Here is an 18,939-nt window from a genome sequence, read left to right on the forward strand (position 1 = left end):
AGGAAATCGAGGTAAATTAGGCACATGGAAAATAAAAAGCATGTAGTGATTTTTCTTACATTGTAACATATTTTGCACTAAGAGTATATAAAAATAAACGTAAATTTGAAATAGCAAGCATGCTTGACACTAACCAATTCTTCACACTATTGTAAAACTGTAAATGTAATATCATTAACTAAGAACTTAGTAATGTTTGATGCACATAGAATAAGTGTACAATATGTAATGAAATATTTTTAAATTGGTATCTATTTTGATTAACATAGACGTGTACTCTATCAAAGCACTTTGTAAGTGCAACAGATATTATCATTATAATGTATAGCTATTGTCTTTAATAATTAAATAGTATAGCCTAATTTTAAAAACCTAAACATTTGGCTAAGCAATCATTTCTTCTATTTTTAAATTAACAACTTTTCTGCTTTATTGCTTTTCCTGAAAGGTTTTTATTTAAAAATTAACACTAAAAGAAAGCCAATTTTTTTAAAGAATTTCTTTTTATTCCCATTAAACTTTTTTTAACTTTGTAAATTATCTTTCCTTTAGTTTTTAGTGAGTTTTGTTGAATAATAACGTAAGTAGCAGCAGAAATATATGAGATCTTATTGTATGATGTGCAGCTATATGACAGATACTGCTTGCTTAGTCTTTAGAATTTTGAAAGTAACTATTTAATAAACCACTGTTCGTATTCATAAAATAAAATGTTTCCTCCCCAACATGCAAAATTTAAAAAACACACATAAATAACCATTATCATTAGTTCACAAACATATGCTACGGACCATCTACTCTATATTATTTTATAGCTTTTCCAATGTAGTTTAGCTAACATTTTAGAAATATGTATTATTTCTAAATTCATATGCCTGTTTAAACTTCATTATCTCAAATGATACTGACAGAATGTCATGAAACAGTATCATAATATACATATAGACATTATTTTGATGCAATAAACATGTGATTTTTAAGACTTTCTTAATAAACACACATGTTTATTCTTTGCTAAAACATGTTTCTGCAAGTGCCATACCTATATTTTGCAGGTTTTTACTTACCTGATTGTGACAGTCTTGCTGAAAACTTCCTTTGCTTTGAAAGCTCCTTTTAATTAGGAATAAAAGCCCTAACTCATTAAAGCCATGATTTTTCCTTCTAGGAAACCCCCTCCTTCATCAAATCAATAAACTGTAAAACATGGGTTTGGCACTGAAACATGCATTTTTATATTTTTGCTCCTTACTAACCAGATAACACATGAGATGCAATGCAACTTCCACAAAATAAATCTTACATTATTGGTATATCTCTGAGCATGAAGCTATGTGACCTGTATTAGATTTGTAGATGCTGCTGGTGTGGCAATTGCATCTTATGTGGGATGTATCTGGTGTTTTATTATTTGTTTTAGAGTGTCATTTCAATGTAATGTGCTGTTCTTTGTGTCTTTGTTGTCTCTTTTTTTTCTTTGTCCCCCCAACAGCATTTTGTCCCGCACAGGGAAGAAGGAAAACCAAGATGCCTCCAATTTGACAGTGCCCATGACCATGTGTCTTTTTCCTGTGCCATTCCCACTCACCCCATCTCTAAGACCGCAGGTCAGTTCCATCAACCCTACTGTTACTCGCTCCCTCCTTTACAGCGTCCTGCGAGATGCACCCTCTGAACGTGGCCTGCAAAGTCGTGATGCTCACTTGTCAGACTACCCTTCTTTGGACTATCAAGGCCTCTACGTGACTTTGGTGACTCTCCTGGATCTAGTTCCTTTACTACAGCATGGCCAACATGGTGAGCATTTAATCAAAACTTTTGAAAATATACATGTATGCTTATGGATACTGGAGACCCTTGCTGTTACTATAGTACATTTCCTGAAAGGTCTTTGTGTGGCTAAAGCCTTTCTTACACTGAAACTTAATTATAGCTTCTATCATTTGTTCTATCATTTTTTGCTGTTTTATGGGCAGAGGGATGTTATCCAAGTGGGTCTACACTGGGAGCAATGGGCTTGAGAAAGGAGGAAAACTATAAAAGGAACTTTCTTATTCACCCCGACCTGCTTATCAGGGAGACTGGTTGAAATTATGGTTTGGGGGTTGTTTTAAAAACTAGTCCACCCCCAGAAAAATGTAAGAGGTGGAGCTTGAAGGACACGTCAAGTCTACTAACTAATTCTGTAATTTTGGGGAGCAAATCACAGAATCTCCCTGGGACTCATTTTTCCTGTCTCCTAGCCCAAGAGGCTAGATAAGTAGAAATCTCTAGGAACTTTTCCAAATTTAACTATCAGTAGTTTTTAGAAAATGTTGACCACATGGTACAGTGTATAGTGGTGCTATATGCTGTGTATAGTATATGCATGCTGTGTATGGTGTATATTATCCGTGTATTAGTGATGCTTAATGACAGAAGCCCAAGAGCATGCTTCTTTGCTTAATTCTTCCCCTTTCTGCAGTCTTTAGTCAATTTCATTAGCTTGCATGCTTACCGGATTCTTCTAACCCATAAAAAAGAGCTCAGTAATATCTACTGCTTAAGTATTAAATATAGTAAGTCCTCTACATATGAATGAGTTATGTTCTAAGAGCACATTTGTGAGTCCAGTGTGTTCATAAGTCCAACAGAGTTAACCTAGATACCCAGCTAACACAGTCATAGCTATATAGTACTGTACTGTAACAGGTTTATAATACTTTTCACATAAATAATACATAAAAAACAAACACACAGATATAAAGAGAGCATTTTAAACCTCACTAAACAGTACCTTGAAAAGTACAGTAGTACAGTACCACAGCTGGCATGCAGGGGCACGTTTGCATATTTGAAAATTTGTGTGAAAGTTTGTATGTAGGGGACTTACTGTACTATATGTGGGAGAAAAAAGGTTTTTTTCTGTTTTTTTTTTTTTTTTGCAGCAAATGAGCTTTTACTATGTCAGTTGTCTTAACTTTAAAAGCACTGATAATTTGGTCCATGGAGGTATGATAATCAAAGTTTCACTGCACAAAAAGTTGAAATTTGGGAAATGGGTTGTTGTTGTTGGGGGTTATTTTGTCTTTTAGTTATGGCTAACTCTCCTAAGAGAATGCTCCATGGTTTATTTAGTCAGATGTGTTCTTAAACAAACATTTAAAGTCTGCTTTTAAAAAAGTGGTAAAATGATTATTAATTTTTTATATTTGCGATTCTGTATTACAGTGAATATAAAAGAAAATGTAGAAACTTGTGAGTTTGTTTATTGTACAATTTTGCTGCCATTTTTAGCCTAGTTACTTTTGTTGTGATCCTATCCCAGTTGAGAACTTAAAGGTGATGTCTCTCTGAATATAATATTGCTGGAGCTTACTGTGGTGATGAACTTGCCAGTGCTTTTCCTTTGTGACTGCCTGTCTGACCCTGGGATGGGCCACTTGTTAGGGCTCCTTGATTAAGATAAAAGCATTCTGTTTGGTATCTTATAGCCCATCTAACTGCAATTCACGTGTAAATTGTGACAATTTCAGGGAAGATGATTTATATTTTTACTCTTATATGCACAGCTATTTTGTGACCTTCCTCTTTCCTGTTATCTATGGGCTGTGTTCTTATTCTGCATAACAGACCTTAGAAGGTAGGAAAACTCACTAGACTATCCCTTAGAGGTTCATAAAACAGTACAACGCTGCTTTGGTCCATATGAACAACATCAGAATTTCCAAGGAAGCTGGAAGCAGAAAATTCTGGCTCCCGAGCTGAAACTTTTGAACAAGAATGACTGAGGGGTGGGTCCTGAGGATCTGAATTTTTAAGTGGCTCTCTGGGAGACTTTTCTATGCGCTGAGTTGGAGAACCCTTGCCTTGAGGGCTGGAGGCTGTGTCCTTGCGTGGGGCAGTGTAGTGTACCCAGCAGAACTGCGTTTTTGCTGTGGCTTAGCTGCTTACTCTCATGTGATCTCGGGCAAACACTTCCATTTTCAGGCCTCAGCCTCCTCATATGAAAATTACTCTGGGGGGCTTCAGGCTCCATTCCGCGCCAGTGTTCTGTACCTAGACTAAAATGCAGCTGAGGTGTCCATGGTGCATAGCCGCAAACAATTCTTAGTAAAACACCTGTGAATTTTCTGTTTCATCGGACTGAGCCCTAGGTTGACTTGACCCTCACCTCCCAGTGTGCAGTGTGTCTCTCTGCTGTCAGTCGAGGGGGCAAATTAATGATAATCAGAAATAACATCAAAATAGCAATCAAAATAGCACTAAGAAGCTCAGTCTGCTACCAGGCAAACAAATCTAATCATTTCTTTTATAAAGGATATGAAAATGATCAAAGTTTTCATTGTCAAGACTTGGCTGATGACGTGAGTTGCAGAAATCTGAACATATATACTCATACACTCAGTGTGATGTGGTTTGGTCTACTTGGGTTCTAAAGCTAAATAGTTATGATTTTTGAATGTCTTCTATTTTTACTCCTTGTGCAGGTAATAATAGTAACAATATTCATATTCATAGTAATGGCTGATACTTGTGGAGCATAAATTGTGTGCTATGTTAGGTACTTTATGTTTTGTTCATTTAAACCTCCTAACAATCCTAATGTAGTGAGGTAGGTATTGTTCCTATCGCTTACAAATGTTGATAGAAACATTACTACTAGGGGGCACATCCTTCTGTGATATTTGATAACTAAATGTACAGGGTCGTGCAGTATTAGTTTACAGCTTCCTTTCGTTGGTGTATGCTGAATCTGCCACTGTGCTGGAAGATGCCAATTACCTCATTGCCTGAGACTTCAGATGTAGGAAGATTGTTCAGTTGATGGAGCAGAAATAGCCTGCTTTTATTTCCAGCCTTGCCCTTGAGTTTTCTGAAACTTCCCGTGAGAAAATAATTTAACATCTTTGTGCCACAGTTATCTTGTATAAAATGTAATGGAGGTAAGAATGCTGGAGGGATCAGGATTCGTTATCATGTGAAAGTGCTTTTGATTTATGAAATCAGGGAGTAATATGTCTGAAGATGGATAAAGTGTTGAGGAAAAGCTCATGTCATAGATACGGGTGACCTTTGAATAACTCAAGGAGTTAGAGGCACTGACCACCTTCCCTCGCCCTTACCCCGCAAACAGTAAAAAATCAGGAATTTCTGCTGCTGTCTCTGCCTCAAAAACAAAGGATTTGATAAATGACTCACCCAAGGGCAGGGAGCTGAAACCGTTTGGGTAGAATCAAGGCTCAAATCCTAGTTCTTTGGGTTCCATTTGTTGTGCTCTCTAATTGACCACAAACTTCCTCCTACACTTAGTTTAAAGATCTGTAAAATGAAGATGAAAAAATAGTCAAAAGTGTTAGTTGCTCAGTTGTGTCTGACTCTTTGCGACCCCATGGAACTGTAGCCCTCCAGGCTCCTCTGTTCATGGAATTCTCTAGGCGAGAATACTGGAGTCGGTATCCATTCCCTCCTCCAGGGGATCTTCCCAACCCAGGGTTTGAACCCAAGTCTCCTACATTGCAGGTGGATTCTTTACCATCCGAGCTACAGATACTGTAATTTTTGAAAAAAAAAAAAATCTATGTACAAAAATGGACCCAACACAGTTCAAACCTGTGTTGTTCACAAGTCAACTGTATTTATATTTTTTAATTCTATCATTCATCAAATACTGTGCAGGTGCTATACAGAACTCTTAAAAGAAGGGAGTGATAGTTGCTTGCAATTTAAACCAATTCATAGAAGTTTAAAATGTAAAGTTAGCTTTTTTGTTAAATGCAGGATATTCAATGACTAATTATTTGATTTTGTTTTGTAGACCTTGGACAGTCGATCTTTTATACAACTACGTGTTTGCTCCCCTTTCTCAGTGATGATATTCTGAGTACTTTGCCCTACACGATGATATCAACCTTAGCTACCTTCCCTCCGTTTCTGCACAAGGATATTATTGAATATCTTAGCACATCTTTTCTACCAATGGCTATACGTAAGTTCAGTCTTACCTAATACCAGATTATTTTTATGTGTTGTATGATGTGTGAATGGAAATTGCTTTTGCTGTTTTAGGTTTGTAGATTTTCAAGATTATAATCACTGCTGTATACATGTGCTTTGATTAAAATTCAGCCACTTAGCATGAATGATATGGTGAACATCAAAGACATGAAAAGACAATAATACCTTAGAATTATTTTATGCACATAGTTTGATCTTACAGGATAGGAAGAAAGAATGAGTCAAAGCACCGTCTACATTTCCTACATATAAATTAGAGTATTTTTTCCAACTTTAGGAAAAAAATGGAGCAAAATGTTGTCTGGGACATAGAAATTCTTATCTTTTGCATCTGAAGGCAGCAGGGTGTGCTGGGAAGAGCAATGGATAGAGTCAGGGTATCTAGATATTCTGTAGTCTCACTTCTGTCCATAATCGGCTCTGTGAGATGGGGCATCTCATATAGTTAAACCTTATCTCCAGGATGATGATAGTATCAGCTTTCCCTCACAAGAGCATTGTGATAACATAGTGAGTCAAAGTTTATGAGAACACTTTGAAAAAAGCAAAAACTTCCGACTCATGTGCCAGGTACTATTATGAACATGGATTCAATTTGAATTCTGCTTCATTCTTATAAACTTATTTCTGCAGGCTTGTTATCTAGATGTGATAACAGAGGGAAAAAAAAGAAGTTGGGTTGTGATTTTTATGATCAAAATCCTTCTAAAGTATTTTTTTAAAAGAAATATGTGATTAATCAATCTATGTTTCAGTAGATAATCTGAAAAGATTATGGGTTTAGGAATCAAACAGATATAGATTCAAATCCCAGCTGTGCTACCAACTAGCTGTATGAGCTTAGGCAAGTCACTTAACCTTTCTGTTTGCAAAGTGAGAATAGTGATAATATTGCCTCATAAAGTTGTTGTGACAATTGAGATGACTGGAGCGTTGGTAGAGTGCTGGCGTAATGCCTAGTGTTCAATAAGTGTTGGTTTACTTCTCTCCTCTCAACTCTCATTCTATAATAATGCCTGTGTTGGTCACATTCAATTCCTAGAGATCAGTTTTTACTGTTTTAATGTTATGCACTTAACGATTGTATTGAAGTTGCCCCTTTGTAATAACAATTGGTAAACAAACGTATCTTGGAGCCACATTTGCTTGTTTTACACTTGAATTTAATTTTAGCTGTGGAATTGTAATTTTCATATCTTTAAAACAGAGTCTGACTTCTGCCTAAATTATATAGCTATTAAAAATGAGCAGACTGATTATACTGTTCAAGTAATAGAATATTTAATTCTGTTTTAGAATATTTAATTTAGTTCCCTTTTTTCATTCTGTGTAACTCTATTGACAAGTACTCATGGATACAGCCTTAGAGTTGTATAGTTGTATTTTTTTTTTAGAAGTATGTTGACAGTTAAACTTAAGCAGAGACTTTAAAAAGAAAAGAATAGCAGGTGGGTCTGTATCTTTCTGAGCGTAACTCACTATATCCTTCCTCCTTAGAAATAATAATTTTGGAAGAGGTACTGCATATATCAGGCCCTTGGGGCTATACTTAGGAGAGACTGAGCATGTGACAACTGGCAACTTGTTTCTTCATCCTAGATTATTAGTTTCTACTTAGTTAGCAATGTACTCTAATACATAGCCTGTAGTCACGTTGAAATCCTTACTTATTTAAATGTGTGAGCCTTGCCAACTGAGGGAAACAAAATAGTAAGTTGAGTTTATAAGATCTGTGTGAAAATTGTAATGCTTGTTAGTGAAGTAGCTTGGTATTTATTTAAAGGGAAGGGACAAATCATTTCTGTCTCTGGGACCCTATTTTTCTTTAACTGTGACGGAGAGGTTTAGAAAAAATGTTCCATCTCTAAGGTTATTTCTAGCTTAATTATTCTAGGTTAAATAACTTCAGTCTTTTTTTATGTAACAGGCACATCTTCCTTCAATGCAATCATGGATCAGGTTCATTTATTTGGTTGCTCTGGTTTTAGTCTCTTAGTTTTGACTGGTTAATTTCTTGTCACCATTCCTGAGATTCAACAGTAGCCAATCTTTGTCATCTTTCAATCTTTGAGAATAAGCTGTGGTACTTACCTTTAAAGCCAAATTCTGTTAAATAATTCAGGTATTTCTTTTGTCCTTATTTTTTCCCAGAGTAGATAAAAAGGACACAGACCCAAAGATGGAGGGAATTGGGCTCCAAATTAATCATGTCAAACTGAATCGATGTGAGAATGTGCGTCTGTTGCTTGCACCCATGTTGATTTTATTTTGGGAAGTTGTTTCCGTGTTCAAAATTTCTGACCAGAACTAGAGGGGAGAATTTAATTTCTACAGGAATATTTTTATTTAAGGCCTGAGATAAAGGTCATTGCATTTTCTGAGTACTTGATAAAGTCTTTAAGACAAAAAAGCTTTAACCTCTTTGGTACAGTATTTGCAAGGTCAAATGTAATACATGGACAGTTTTTCAGGTGTTAAATGATGATATTGTTAAGGACTTAGGAGATGAAACTCTGAACTCTCAAGCAGACCTAATGAGGTATTGCAGCTCTTTCAGTTGAAAAGCCCTATATGTATATCAGTTAAATCTATTATGCCATTTTTGTCGATAAATCAAGTACTGTGCTTTTATTTTAAATAACTCCTTTGAGGTGCTGCAAAGCAAAGTGTAATTTATTATAAAAATTTCTTTGACATTTCTTTTTTTGTTAATGCCTTGTATATATATTAAGAAATATATTGGTAAATATATATCTTATGTATACATTTGTATATATTGTATATACATATATATACAATATATTATATATATTAAGATACACTTGTTTTTTAATCTATTAAGATTGTATATATATTAAGATATATATATCTTGTATATATATTAAGATACACTAGTTTTTATTCCATATATGTGCAATAGGCTTTGTGTAATATACATATATATAAATATAAAGGAATTATTAAGAATTGAGAAAGTTATTTGCATTTCACTATGGAAATCTCTCTTTTTCCACGAAGGTTCTGTGATTGTGCACCAAACTGAAGTTTGGATATTGGCAGAGAAAAGGAAAAGAGGTCCCAAATGAACATTATTTGATGTAGCATATGTTATTTTAAAGTGAATAATAAAGCTGAACAATTAAATCTGTGAAAGATCCTTCTAGTGGTATCTTGGTATCCTGAACTATAGTCTCATCTAGTTTCTTTTCCAACTTTAATTTCTTCAAAAGTCACTTACCCTTAGATAACAAAGGTTCATTTAGATCTTTGCATGGAATTAGAAGCAATTGTATGATTTAATTGAATATCTGTTTCTAAGCCTTTGGCCCTGTATAATTTTTTTGTTCTACTGCTACTACACAGGATGCATGTTATGTTCTATGATCTTCCAAACACTAATAAGTAAATATAATGGAAAAAACACAGTAAAATACCAATGTAAGATATTAATGAATTTAAGTAGTATTTTATATATAAAATGTTTTATTAGCTAATGACTGTTTTTGTAAGGTAGATATTACTGTACTTTTTTGTTGTTCAGTCACTATATCATGTCCCAGTCTCTGTGACCCCATGGACTGCAGCATGCCAGGCTTCCCTGTCCTCTACTATCTCCCGGAATTTGCTCAAACTCATGTCCTTTGAGTTGGTGATGCTATCTAACCATCTCATTTTCTGTCATCCCTTTTCCTTTTGCCTTCAATCTTTCCCAGCCTCAAGGTCTTTTCTAGTGAGTTGGCTCTTCACATCAGGTGGCCAAAGTATTGGAGTTTCAGCTTTAGCATCAGTCCTTCCAATGAATATTCAGGGTTGATTTCCTTCAGAATTGATGGTTTGATCTCTATGCAATTAAAGGAACTCTCAAGAGTCTTCTCCAACCAAAATTCAAAAGCGTCAATTCTATATAATAGTATACTTTAGAAGCTTTAATATTGAATTATGAGAAATATTTTGGAATAGGAATCCAGAAGCACTGAATTGTAGTCCTTTGATTGTTGGCAGATCTCACAATCTTATCTAACTTTAGTTTCTTTAGCTGTAAATTTGTGAATAATCATAACTTTCCTTGTCTACATCACAGTGTTTGTTGTGAAGGCCTTGGCATAACATATGATAATGGTCTTTGAATGTTGTCTGATGTTATACCAGTTTATAACAGACCAAAACACACAGTCAAATGACAGACATGTCAAATCTCATTGCCACCCTTTCCAATATTCTGCTCAAAATTGCATGGTGACCTGAAATTTCATCATCTTAAATATTGCTTGAAATAAGGGGCCATCTGCTGGGGCTTGGTAATTTTTCCCGAGAGTGTGTCATATAATAACAGTAACTGTTATACCAGGTTTTGATCTCATAGAACCTGACAGAACACCTCTTCAGTGTTGATGGGCAATCCTGTCTCTATGACTTTTTATTTATCTACCAATCTTTGCATATATTTTAATGCTGCATAGACTTCAGGGTCATGGTATCTTTTGCTGAACCGATATGACCTGACAGCATGGGTATCTTATGCTCAAACCCTGTCTCATGGAGCACAGTTACCTCTGCTTACACAAACAGAGGCCACTTGCTAATCCAGGCAGCACAGGAAATGGTTCTGTCATATAGCAGAACTGGCATCAGAATGTTTTTTTTTTTTCCCCAGGTGATTCCCTTCCCTGTACCCCTTAAAAAGGTAGACAGCATCCAATAACTTCTGAGCTGGTCTCCCAGCCTCTACTTTTAGCCTTCCCAGAGCCTGCTCTCCACCAAAAAGCCAGAGCTATCCTCCAAACATGGAAATCAAATTATGTCATTTCCTTCTTGAAAACAACTAGTAGCTTCACATCACTCCAGCAAATCAGATTCAGCACCTCTGCCTTGCTATCTGGCACCAGCTTATCTTACTACTTCATCCCTTGCTTCTGCTAGCGTTCACTCTGCTAGGCTCATATTGGCCTTGCTGCAGTTTCATAAAGGCACCAGGTTTTGCTTTTGCTCCAGGCTTTTTTCCTCTGTCTCACAAGCCCTTCTTGCAGATGGTCACATGATTTGCTTGCTCACTCCCTTCAAATCTCAGCTCCAATATTACGGCTTCCCAGAGGCCCTTCTTTACCTTCTAGCTCAAACAGGACCTTCCATCATTTTCTACCTATTCCCTTGCCCTGCTTTGCATTTCTTCACAGGTATTTGTTTCCTCTAGAATAACAACAGAACTGTCTGCAGTCATGGAGAGGTTATATAAAATTCTGTGCTATTCAATAGACTAGCCAGTAGCCACATGTGGGAACTGAGCACTTGAAATATATCTAATGAGACAGAGGAACTGAATTTTTAATTTAGCCTACTTTTTAAGATTTATTTTTTATTTATGGCTGTGCTAGGTCTTTGTTGCTGCATGTGGGGCTTCTCTAGTTGCAAAGAGTGGGGGCTACTCTTCTCTGTGGTGCGCTGGCTTCTCTTATTGCAGGGCAAGGGCCCAGTAGTTATGGCTTGTGGACTCCAGAGCACAGGCTCAGTTGTTGTGGCTCATGGGCTTAGTTGTTCCACGGCACGTGGAATCTTCCCAGACGAGGGATCAAACCCATGTCTGCTGCGTTGGCAGGTAGATTCTTACCACTATGCCTACTTTACTTTAAATTTAACCACATGTGGCTACTATATTGTACAGCACAATTCTAGCATTTAGGCTTCATAAAGACAAAGACTTGCCTGTCTTATACATAGCTGTGTCCCAGCGTCTAGAATAATGCCTTGTATGTACGAGATACTGAAATAATACTGTGTGACTGAGTAAGTAGGAGATACTGAAACAATACTGTGTGACTGAGTAAGTGACTAGAGCATTAGTTATGAAGTCAAGTGACTTAGGCCGTAGTCCTAATAATTAGGTTGTTATTCTTGTGCAAAATTTGATTTCTCTTTCATAAAATGGCTTTCCGCTATACTTTTTTTTTTTTTTTGCTGAGAATCATATAAAAGCTATTTCTGATAGTGTATTAGGAATTATAAAATACAGGAACAGATTAAGAAATTGTTGTTGTTCATAGAAGGAGGGGATGATATAATAATTGTTTTGGTAATGCTAAGAGGAACAGGTCTTAAGAGGAATAGGTCTTGAGACTTAATTGTATTTCCTGAGCACAATATTGCATGTAATATTTCCTTATTTTGATTAATTCTCTGGTTCCTTCCATTGTATGTAGCTTTGACCTTATACATCCTCATGAGGATAAGCTGCACGTCTGTTTGCGTCATGCCTTTTTAACAAGATTCAATAAATGAAGTGTGCCTCTGCATGTTTATTAAATTGGAATTGTGGTGACTTTGTTCAGTCCATTAGAAGACTAAGAAATTGCAAGGCACAGTCTGTTTAAAGAAGTGCTGGAGTCAGTTTCGGAGGGCTCGAGTCAGGGGAACACTCTTGGCTTTGATGCTGACCTTTCTTGAGGGAGAGCATGGATTTCTAGGGGTTAGGAGGGACATCCAAAAGTCACCAAGCCATTTTGACTGTTCTCCAAATGAACTTCACCTAAATCATCCGAGATATTTGGGCATCTCTCCCACTGTGCCTCCAGGCACAGTGATTCTCAACCTCCCTTAATAGTAGTTTTCATTTTTAAGAAACACTTCTAATTTAAGTTTGAAATGAATTTAAGCAAAGATGAAACACTTGTTCCCAAAGGAATGGATATAGTATACATATAATTATTTTTCCTTGCCTATGTTGAAAGCTACACTTACTTTTGCTTTTCTCCCCTTTAACCAAAGAACCCAAGGGTGTGCAATTATTCCTCCCACTTCTGGACACCTTATTAAATATTTCCTTTCTTTTTTCCCCAAGTTTTATTTATTTAAAATTTTTGGCTGCACACTGCGACATATGGTATCTTAGTTCCCCAACCAAGGAATGAACCTGCATCCCCTGCATTGGAAGGCAGAGTCTTAACCACTGAACTACCCTGGAAGTATTTCCTTTCTTATTCTCATCCCTCTAGTAGCACTTCTCAAATGTAGCTCCAAGGTCCACTTGGTCAGAATCATTTGATGTGTTTATTAAACACAGCTTTCCTGCTTCCCAACTGAGTTAGACTCTCTAGATATGGGTCCCCTGAAGCTGAATTTGAACAAGTATTAGTATCAGCCGTTCAGTCATGTCCAACTCTTTGTGACCCTATGGATTATAGCCCTCCAGGCTCCTCTGTCCGTGGGATTCTCCAGGCAAGAATACTGGAGTGGGTTGTCATGCCCTCCTCCAGGGGATCTTCCCCCAAGGATTGATCCTGAGTCTCCTGCATTGCAGGCAGATTCTTTACCGTCTGAGCAGGGAAGCCCAATTTGAACAAGCTCCTTGGCTAAAGTCTGAATTTGGCCCAAAGATTTTTTTTTCCTTCATTAATCATACTTAGTTCATCAACTTTAACATCTAAGAACAGTGAACTGATCTTCATATCTTCGTATAAAAGAGTTGGACACGACTGAATGACTAAACTGAACTGAACTGAATACTTATTTATATTGTATAACCAGGCTAATTTTTGTTCCTGATTATCACTGGCTTGGTGGGTTAGCAGCATCCCAGAAGTAAGTGATTAATAAAAACCAACTCAGGTAAATGGGGCTTAATTATAGATCCATTTTATTTGTTTGTGTATTTCTGTAAAGCTATTGTAATGGTCACAGTGTCCACTGTGGTGCTCACTTTTTAAATGTAAAATAAAAAAGAATCATGTTAATTTTTTTTGTCTTCTTCATTATATGATAAACCTCTTTTAGTGCTTTAATACTTCTTTTATACGTGTGTTTTATTATGTTACTTTATTCTTTTCGGCTGTAGGTGAGATATTATTCCAACACTTTAATGTTTTAAAGTAAGACAGATTTTAGGGCTATCTGCTTTTTTCTTGCTGTCTGTGTTGGTGGTCTTCTGCAGTATGTGTTGGAAATTGAGAGCTGACTTTATGAGGGTGTTTATTCACTATCTACTGTTCCGTTTGTGCTTTCCTGACAATTTGCCACAGGAGCCCAACTATAAGGCAAGGTTTCTGCTATTTCTGCAATTATCCCAGAAAAGGAATTCTGTTTTCTATTTGAGTCCTTGTAAAGTTTCTCTATTGTGGGCCCTCTTTGTTACTGTGTTTAGAATAATAAAGTACACTGGAGACAACATGTTACCTTGAATGATCTCCAAAAGAGCTAGTTCTGGATGCTTATAGAGGTTACCTGATACACTCATTAAAAAAGAGAGATTTGAAACAGTGTTGGATGTCTTTGTAAACAGGCCACTTAAAGACGTCTTAAAAGCAATATGTAAGTGGTTATCACATGGCATTCACAATTTTACTGCTATAAGATGAATTTTGAAGAATCCAACTGACCTTGTGATTGAATACCGTGGGACAGGATAAAATGTCCAGCAACAGCATTATTCACAGATTCAAAAAGTACCTTATTTCAAATAACTCAGGTGGATATGAAAATGGTAAGCTCTGGAAAAGTAAAAGAGTGATTGTCATGGTGATTAAGGTGCTGCTGCTGAAGTTACATGTGAAGGTTTGAATAAAATTGTTTAATGATAAGTGAGAGTTGAAAATAATTTTTAAATTAATATATTGTTTTTTATTATGCATGGTTTAAAATTTGTGTTTGTTACTAAGTGAATATAGTGCCCATTATAGGTAGACTCTTTCATCTGCATCTCTTAATACATTCAAGTCGTGTTAAAAAACCTTTTATTTTTACTTTCTTATTGGGATAAACTTCAGCATGCGTTGTATTTGGATACATGGAGGATTTTATTTTTTCTTTCTTTTCTACCTAGATAAAAACATATTGGAAACAGAGATCACATCTGAGTAAAATTCTGATGTAACTATTACATTACATTCTGGCATTAGTCCTGCTCCTTGAAGGTTCTCACTAAATATGCCTATGATAAAGACGATGGTAGTGTTTGTGTTGCCAGGACAAATTTTGTGATTTTATTTATGTAAAACTTCTATTGATTTTTTTCAAGTTTCTTTTCAGCTCTCTTGCCCTATGCAAAATAGCAACAAAATATATAAATAAATATAAATATACAAATATATATATATATAAATTGTGTCTAATCAAAATAATTTTGGTTTTAGTGGGTTCCTCAAGGAGAGAAGGCGTTCCTGCCCATGTTAATCTCTCTGCATCATCCATGCTAATGATTGCAATGCAGTACACATCCAACCCAGGTAAGTGGAAATTTGGATGGATTTATTAATTCCAAGACCAATAATTGAATAAGGTATCAAATAGGCAAACTAGAAATTCTTAGGAGATTTTCTTTTGGTGAATAGACAACTGGAGTTGTGTTAGAAAACAAATTTCAAAATTGAAATAAGTTTTACTTGCCTCTGGATGTTAGTAGTAATCCTATTGGCTAGTGATATTTTTAGAATATTTGAGAACAGTTTTAGAACACTGACTTGGCTTGAATATAAGTATATAGAAATAATTCAATTATTGAAATAAAAATAAAATAATAATAAAAATAAAAACAGTCACCTGCAATTCTAACAGCTAAAGATGATCACTGTGAATATTTTATGAATTTGCTACTCTAATAACACATGAATATCCTTGCACATAAATCTTTTATTATATTTGTGACTGTTTCCTTAGAGTAAGTTCATAAAAGAGGGATTAATGGGTTGAAGGGCTTGAAAAAATTTTCAATATTCCCACTAATTATGTACGAAAATACACTGTACCCTGTTACTGAGTGCTATAACATTTGTGTAGAGATGACTAGATAAAAAACAATATTTCATTTTGATTTGTGTTTCTTTGATTACTAGTAATGTTAAACAGATTTAATCTGATATACTTTGTTTGATTTCCATTTATCAGTGTCACTACAGATGAACTTTGGGAAAGTAACCTAAAAGGGGCTGACTATTGGAGTCACATGCTAAGACATGATCTCAATTTTTATTTTCATTAGGCAAGTAGACAAATTTGGTGGCCCTGTTTTTGACCTTCTACTTAGTTACAGAATAAGTAATAATTGAGTTTTTGACTCAGGATGAGGAAACCAATTTTTTTTTCATTAAAAAATCTTAATGTTTCTTAATCTGGAATATCATCCTTCAAATATGAAATCCCTTATGATTATTATATGAGTTTAATTAAAATATATATTTGGAGGAAGTTATATCTCATATCTCTATTTGGCTTAAAGGATCCTCATCATTTATATTTATTAGAATATAATGAATCTAGTTCATTAAAGTCTCTAGTTAGTTATCTAAGTCTCTGAGAATCTAGTTAGTTAACTAAACTCTACATCAGGCTTTGGTCCTAATTTCCATGTTAGGAGGCAGTTTAGCAGGTTGGGTAGAATCATGTGCTTTGAGGTTAAGGGTATGTGAGTTCACATCTGAGCTCAGCACAAATCGCCAGTTAGCTTAACCATGAGCAAGTTCTTTAACTTCCCTAAAACTAAGTTTTCTCATTTCTAAAATAGAAATAATTCTTCCTGCAATAACTTCAGATGTTGTTGTGAGGATTTAATGGCTTAGGTCTGTGTGAAGTGCTTCCTCAGCATGGTGACTTGGTACATCATGAACCCTGCTCAGTAAATGGAAAGATGGATCTCTACAATCTGCCATTGTCTTCTTGGAGTTGAATGTTTCATTGGGAAACCACTGCTATCAAATAGTGTTACTTCTGTTATTTCTAAATCTGTGTTTTCATCTGTTCATGGGGCATGTATAGCCAGCTATTCTATACTAAGAATGATATGTGGGACAGCAAATTAATCTGTTGATGGGGGAAATGGAAGAAGTGAGGTGCTGTCCACCAGGGGGCTCTCTGTGACCAAGTGGGTGCTGAGTCACTTCAGTCGTGTCCGACTCTGTGCGACCCCAGAGACGGCAGCCCACCAGGCTCCCCCGTCCCTGGGATTCTCCAGGCAAGAACACTGGGTAGGACCACGTGGGTAGGACATTATTATCCTTTGAACTTTTATTGGGGGAGATAGCCAGTGGAAGCTTGATCCTTGTAGCTGATTGTATATCAGGAATGGAGCTGAGTTCTTGCTCAGGTACCAGGAATTCATTGCGTAACTCCTGTGTACATTGCTCTGTGCTCAGCACTGTGAAAATCACCCTGAAATGTAAGACATGGTGCTTGCTATGGAGCTTATGTCTAATTGGGAAGATTAGACTTATTCACATAAATGATTAATTTACAGTGTAAAGTAGTATGTAAAAAATAACAAATAAATTCTATGGATACTGTTAATTCATCAGAGGAGAGAACTGTGTGGGTTGAAATGATCAGGAAAGGCTTTGTGACACTTGGTCAAAGTATGGGTCTTAAAATCGGATAGAATTTTGATTGACAGGGTAAGCGGGGCATTCTGGGAGAGGAGGCAGTTTAAATAAAGGGACTCTCTGGGTCTGCTCATGGATGGTCAGTGGCCTCCTCTGAACAAGGTTCGTGTAGCAAACAGAAGGAGAAGAGCAGACCCTGTGGAAGAGAAAGTGCCCCAGAGCAGAAGACGCAGGCCTGGCTCCATGCAGTTCCCCATCTAGGGCACCACTTATAAACTCAACAAGCAGTTGCTGAGGGTCTGCTAGGTGCAACCCCTCCTCTCTCTTCGTGAAGCTTATCATGTGGCGGAGGGAGAAGACATTAACCAAATAATCACACAAGCAAGTGTCCAGTTTCGATGGTGACAAGTACTTTGAATGATGTACATTGTGCTATGATGAGACCCTATAAAAGGGGATTTTTCTTTTATTGAAGAGATTTGGGAAAGCTTTTCTGGGAGTAAAACCTTTGATCTGAGGACTGATGGAGGAGTAGCATTAACAAGGCCTATCAGGGAGTGGAAGTTTCCAGGCAGAGGGATCTTATGTGTCAGAAGGGAAACTTGCATGCAGGTGGGATTGACAGGTCACTGTAGCTGGAGCTCAGAGTGAGGGCTGCCTGGTGTGAGACAAGACTGTAGACACCCACAGGTCAGAACACACAGGATGTTATGGGCTCTGGGAGTCCTGTGCTCATCCTTAGTCTAATGGGGAGGTACTGAAAGACTGAGTGTGTGTGTCCCTGGGGTTTCCCAGGTGGCTCAGTGATAAAGAATCTGCCTGCCAATGCAGGAGATGCCGGTTAAATCCCTGGCTTGTGAAGATACCCTGGAGGAGGTAATGGCAACTCACTCCAGTATTCTTGTCTGGAGAATCCCATGGGCAGAGGTGCCTGGTGGGCTACAGTCCATAGGGTCACACAAAGTCAGACATGACTGAGCAACTGAGCATGCACGCACATATGTGTCACGCTAGCTGCAGCTTAGAATGGAATAAAAGGAGCCAGAGTGGATGCAGATTGACCCATGAGGAGGCCGTTGCATTTGTCTATACATGTAAAAGTCAGGATTTATTGAGGCCAAGAAAAGTGGATATATCTGAGAGCTATTCAGGAAGTAAAAATTGTTAGGGTTTGGTGACATATTGGATATCCCTGAGAAAGAAGACACTGGAAGAGAAAGGCCAGGCTTCTAAGGGAAGATCGTGAGGTCTATTTTGGACATGTTACATTGAAGGTGTCTTTAAAATATTTGAGAGAAGATGATATACCATGGACTAATACATTGTTGTATGTCAATTATATCTCAGTAACACTGGGGGAAAAACCTACACATAACCTCAGTAATAATTCTCTATGTCCTAAAAAATTGGAATTGGTCAACAGGAGATGGCAAGAGTGAACATCGACAGTTTAGGAATCAATGAACTAAAGTGGACAGGAATGGGCGAATTTAATTCAGACGGCTATTATATCTACTACTGTGGGCAAGAATCCCTTAGAAGAAATGGAGTACCCCTCATTGTCAACAAGAGTATGAAATGCAGTATTTGGGTGCAGTCTCAAAAACTACAGAATGATCTCAGTTCACTTCCAAGGAAAACCATT

At 36.7% G+C, this 18,939-nt stretch overlaps 1 protein-coding gene across 3 annotated transcripts in view; it reads left to right on the forward strand.

Moving 5' to 3' along the window:
* Positions 1-18,939, forward strand: part of UNC79 (unc-79 homolog (C. elegans)) — a 275,479-nt gene that overhangs the window by 58,416 nt on the left and 198,124 nt on the right. For 2 of the 3 annotated variants that reach the window (XM_018066542.1, XM_018066544.1), the window contains exons 1-3: positions 1,493-1,797; positions 5,798-5,968; positions 15,117-15,209. In XM_018066542.1, coding sequence (XP_017922031.1) covers positions 1,551-1,797; positions 5,798-5,968; positions 15,117-15,209 — 511 coding nt within the window. In that variant the 5' untranslated portion in view covers positions 1,493-1,550. Of the gene's footprint in view, positions 1-1,492; positions 1,798-5,797; positions 5,969-15,116; positions 15,210-18,939 lie in introns of those variants that run through there. The other variant, XM_018066543.1, reaches the window with a different exon arrangement.

This window comes from Capra hircus, chromosome 21 (assembly GCF_001704415.2).
Source record: "Capra hircus breed San Clemente chromosome 21, ASM170441v1, whole genome shotgun sequence".
Taxonomy (NCBI): domain Eukaryota; kingdom Metazoa; phylum Chordata; class Mammalia; order Artiodactyla; family Bovidae; genus Capra; species Capra hircus.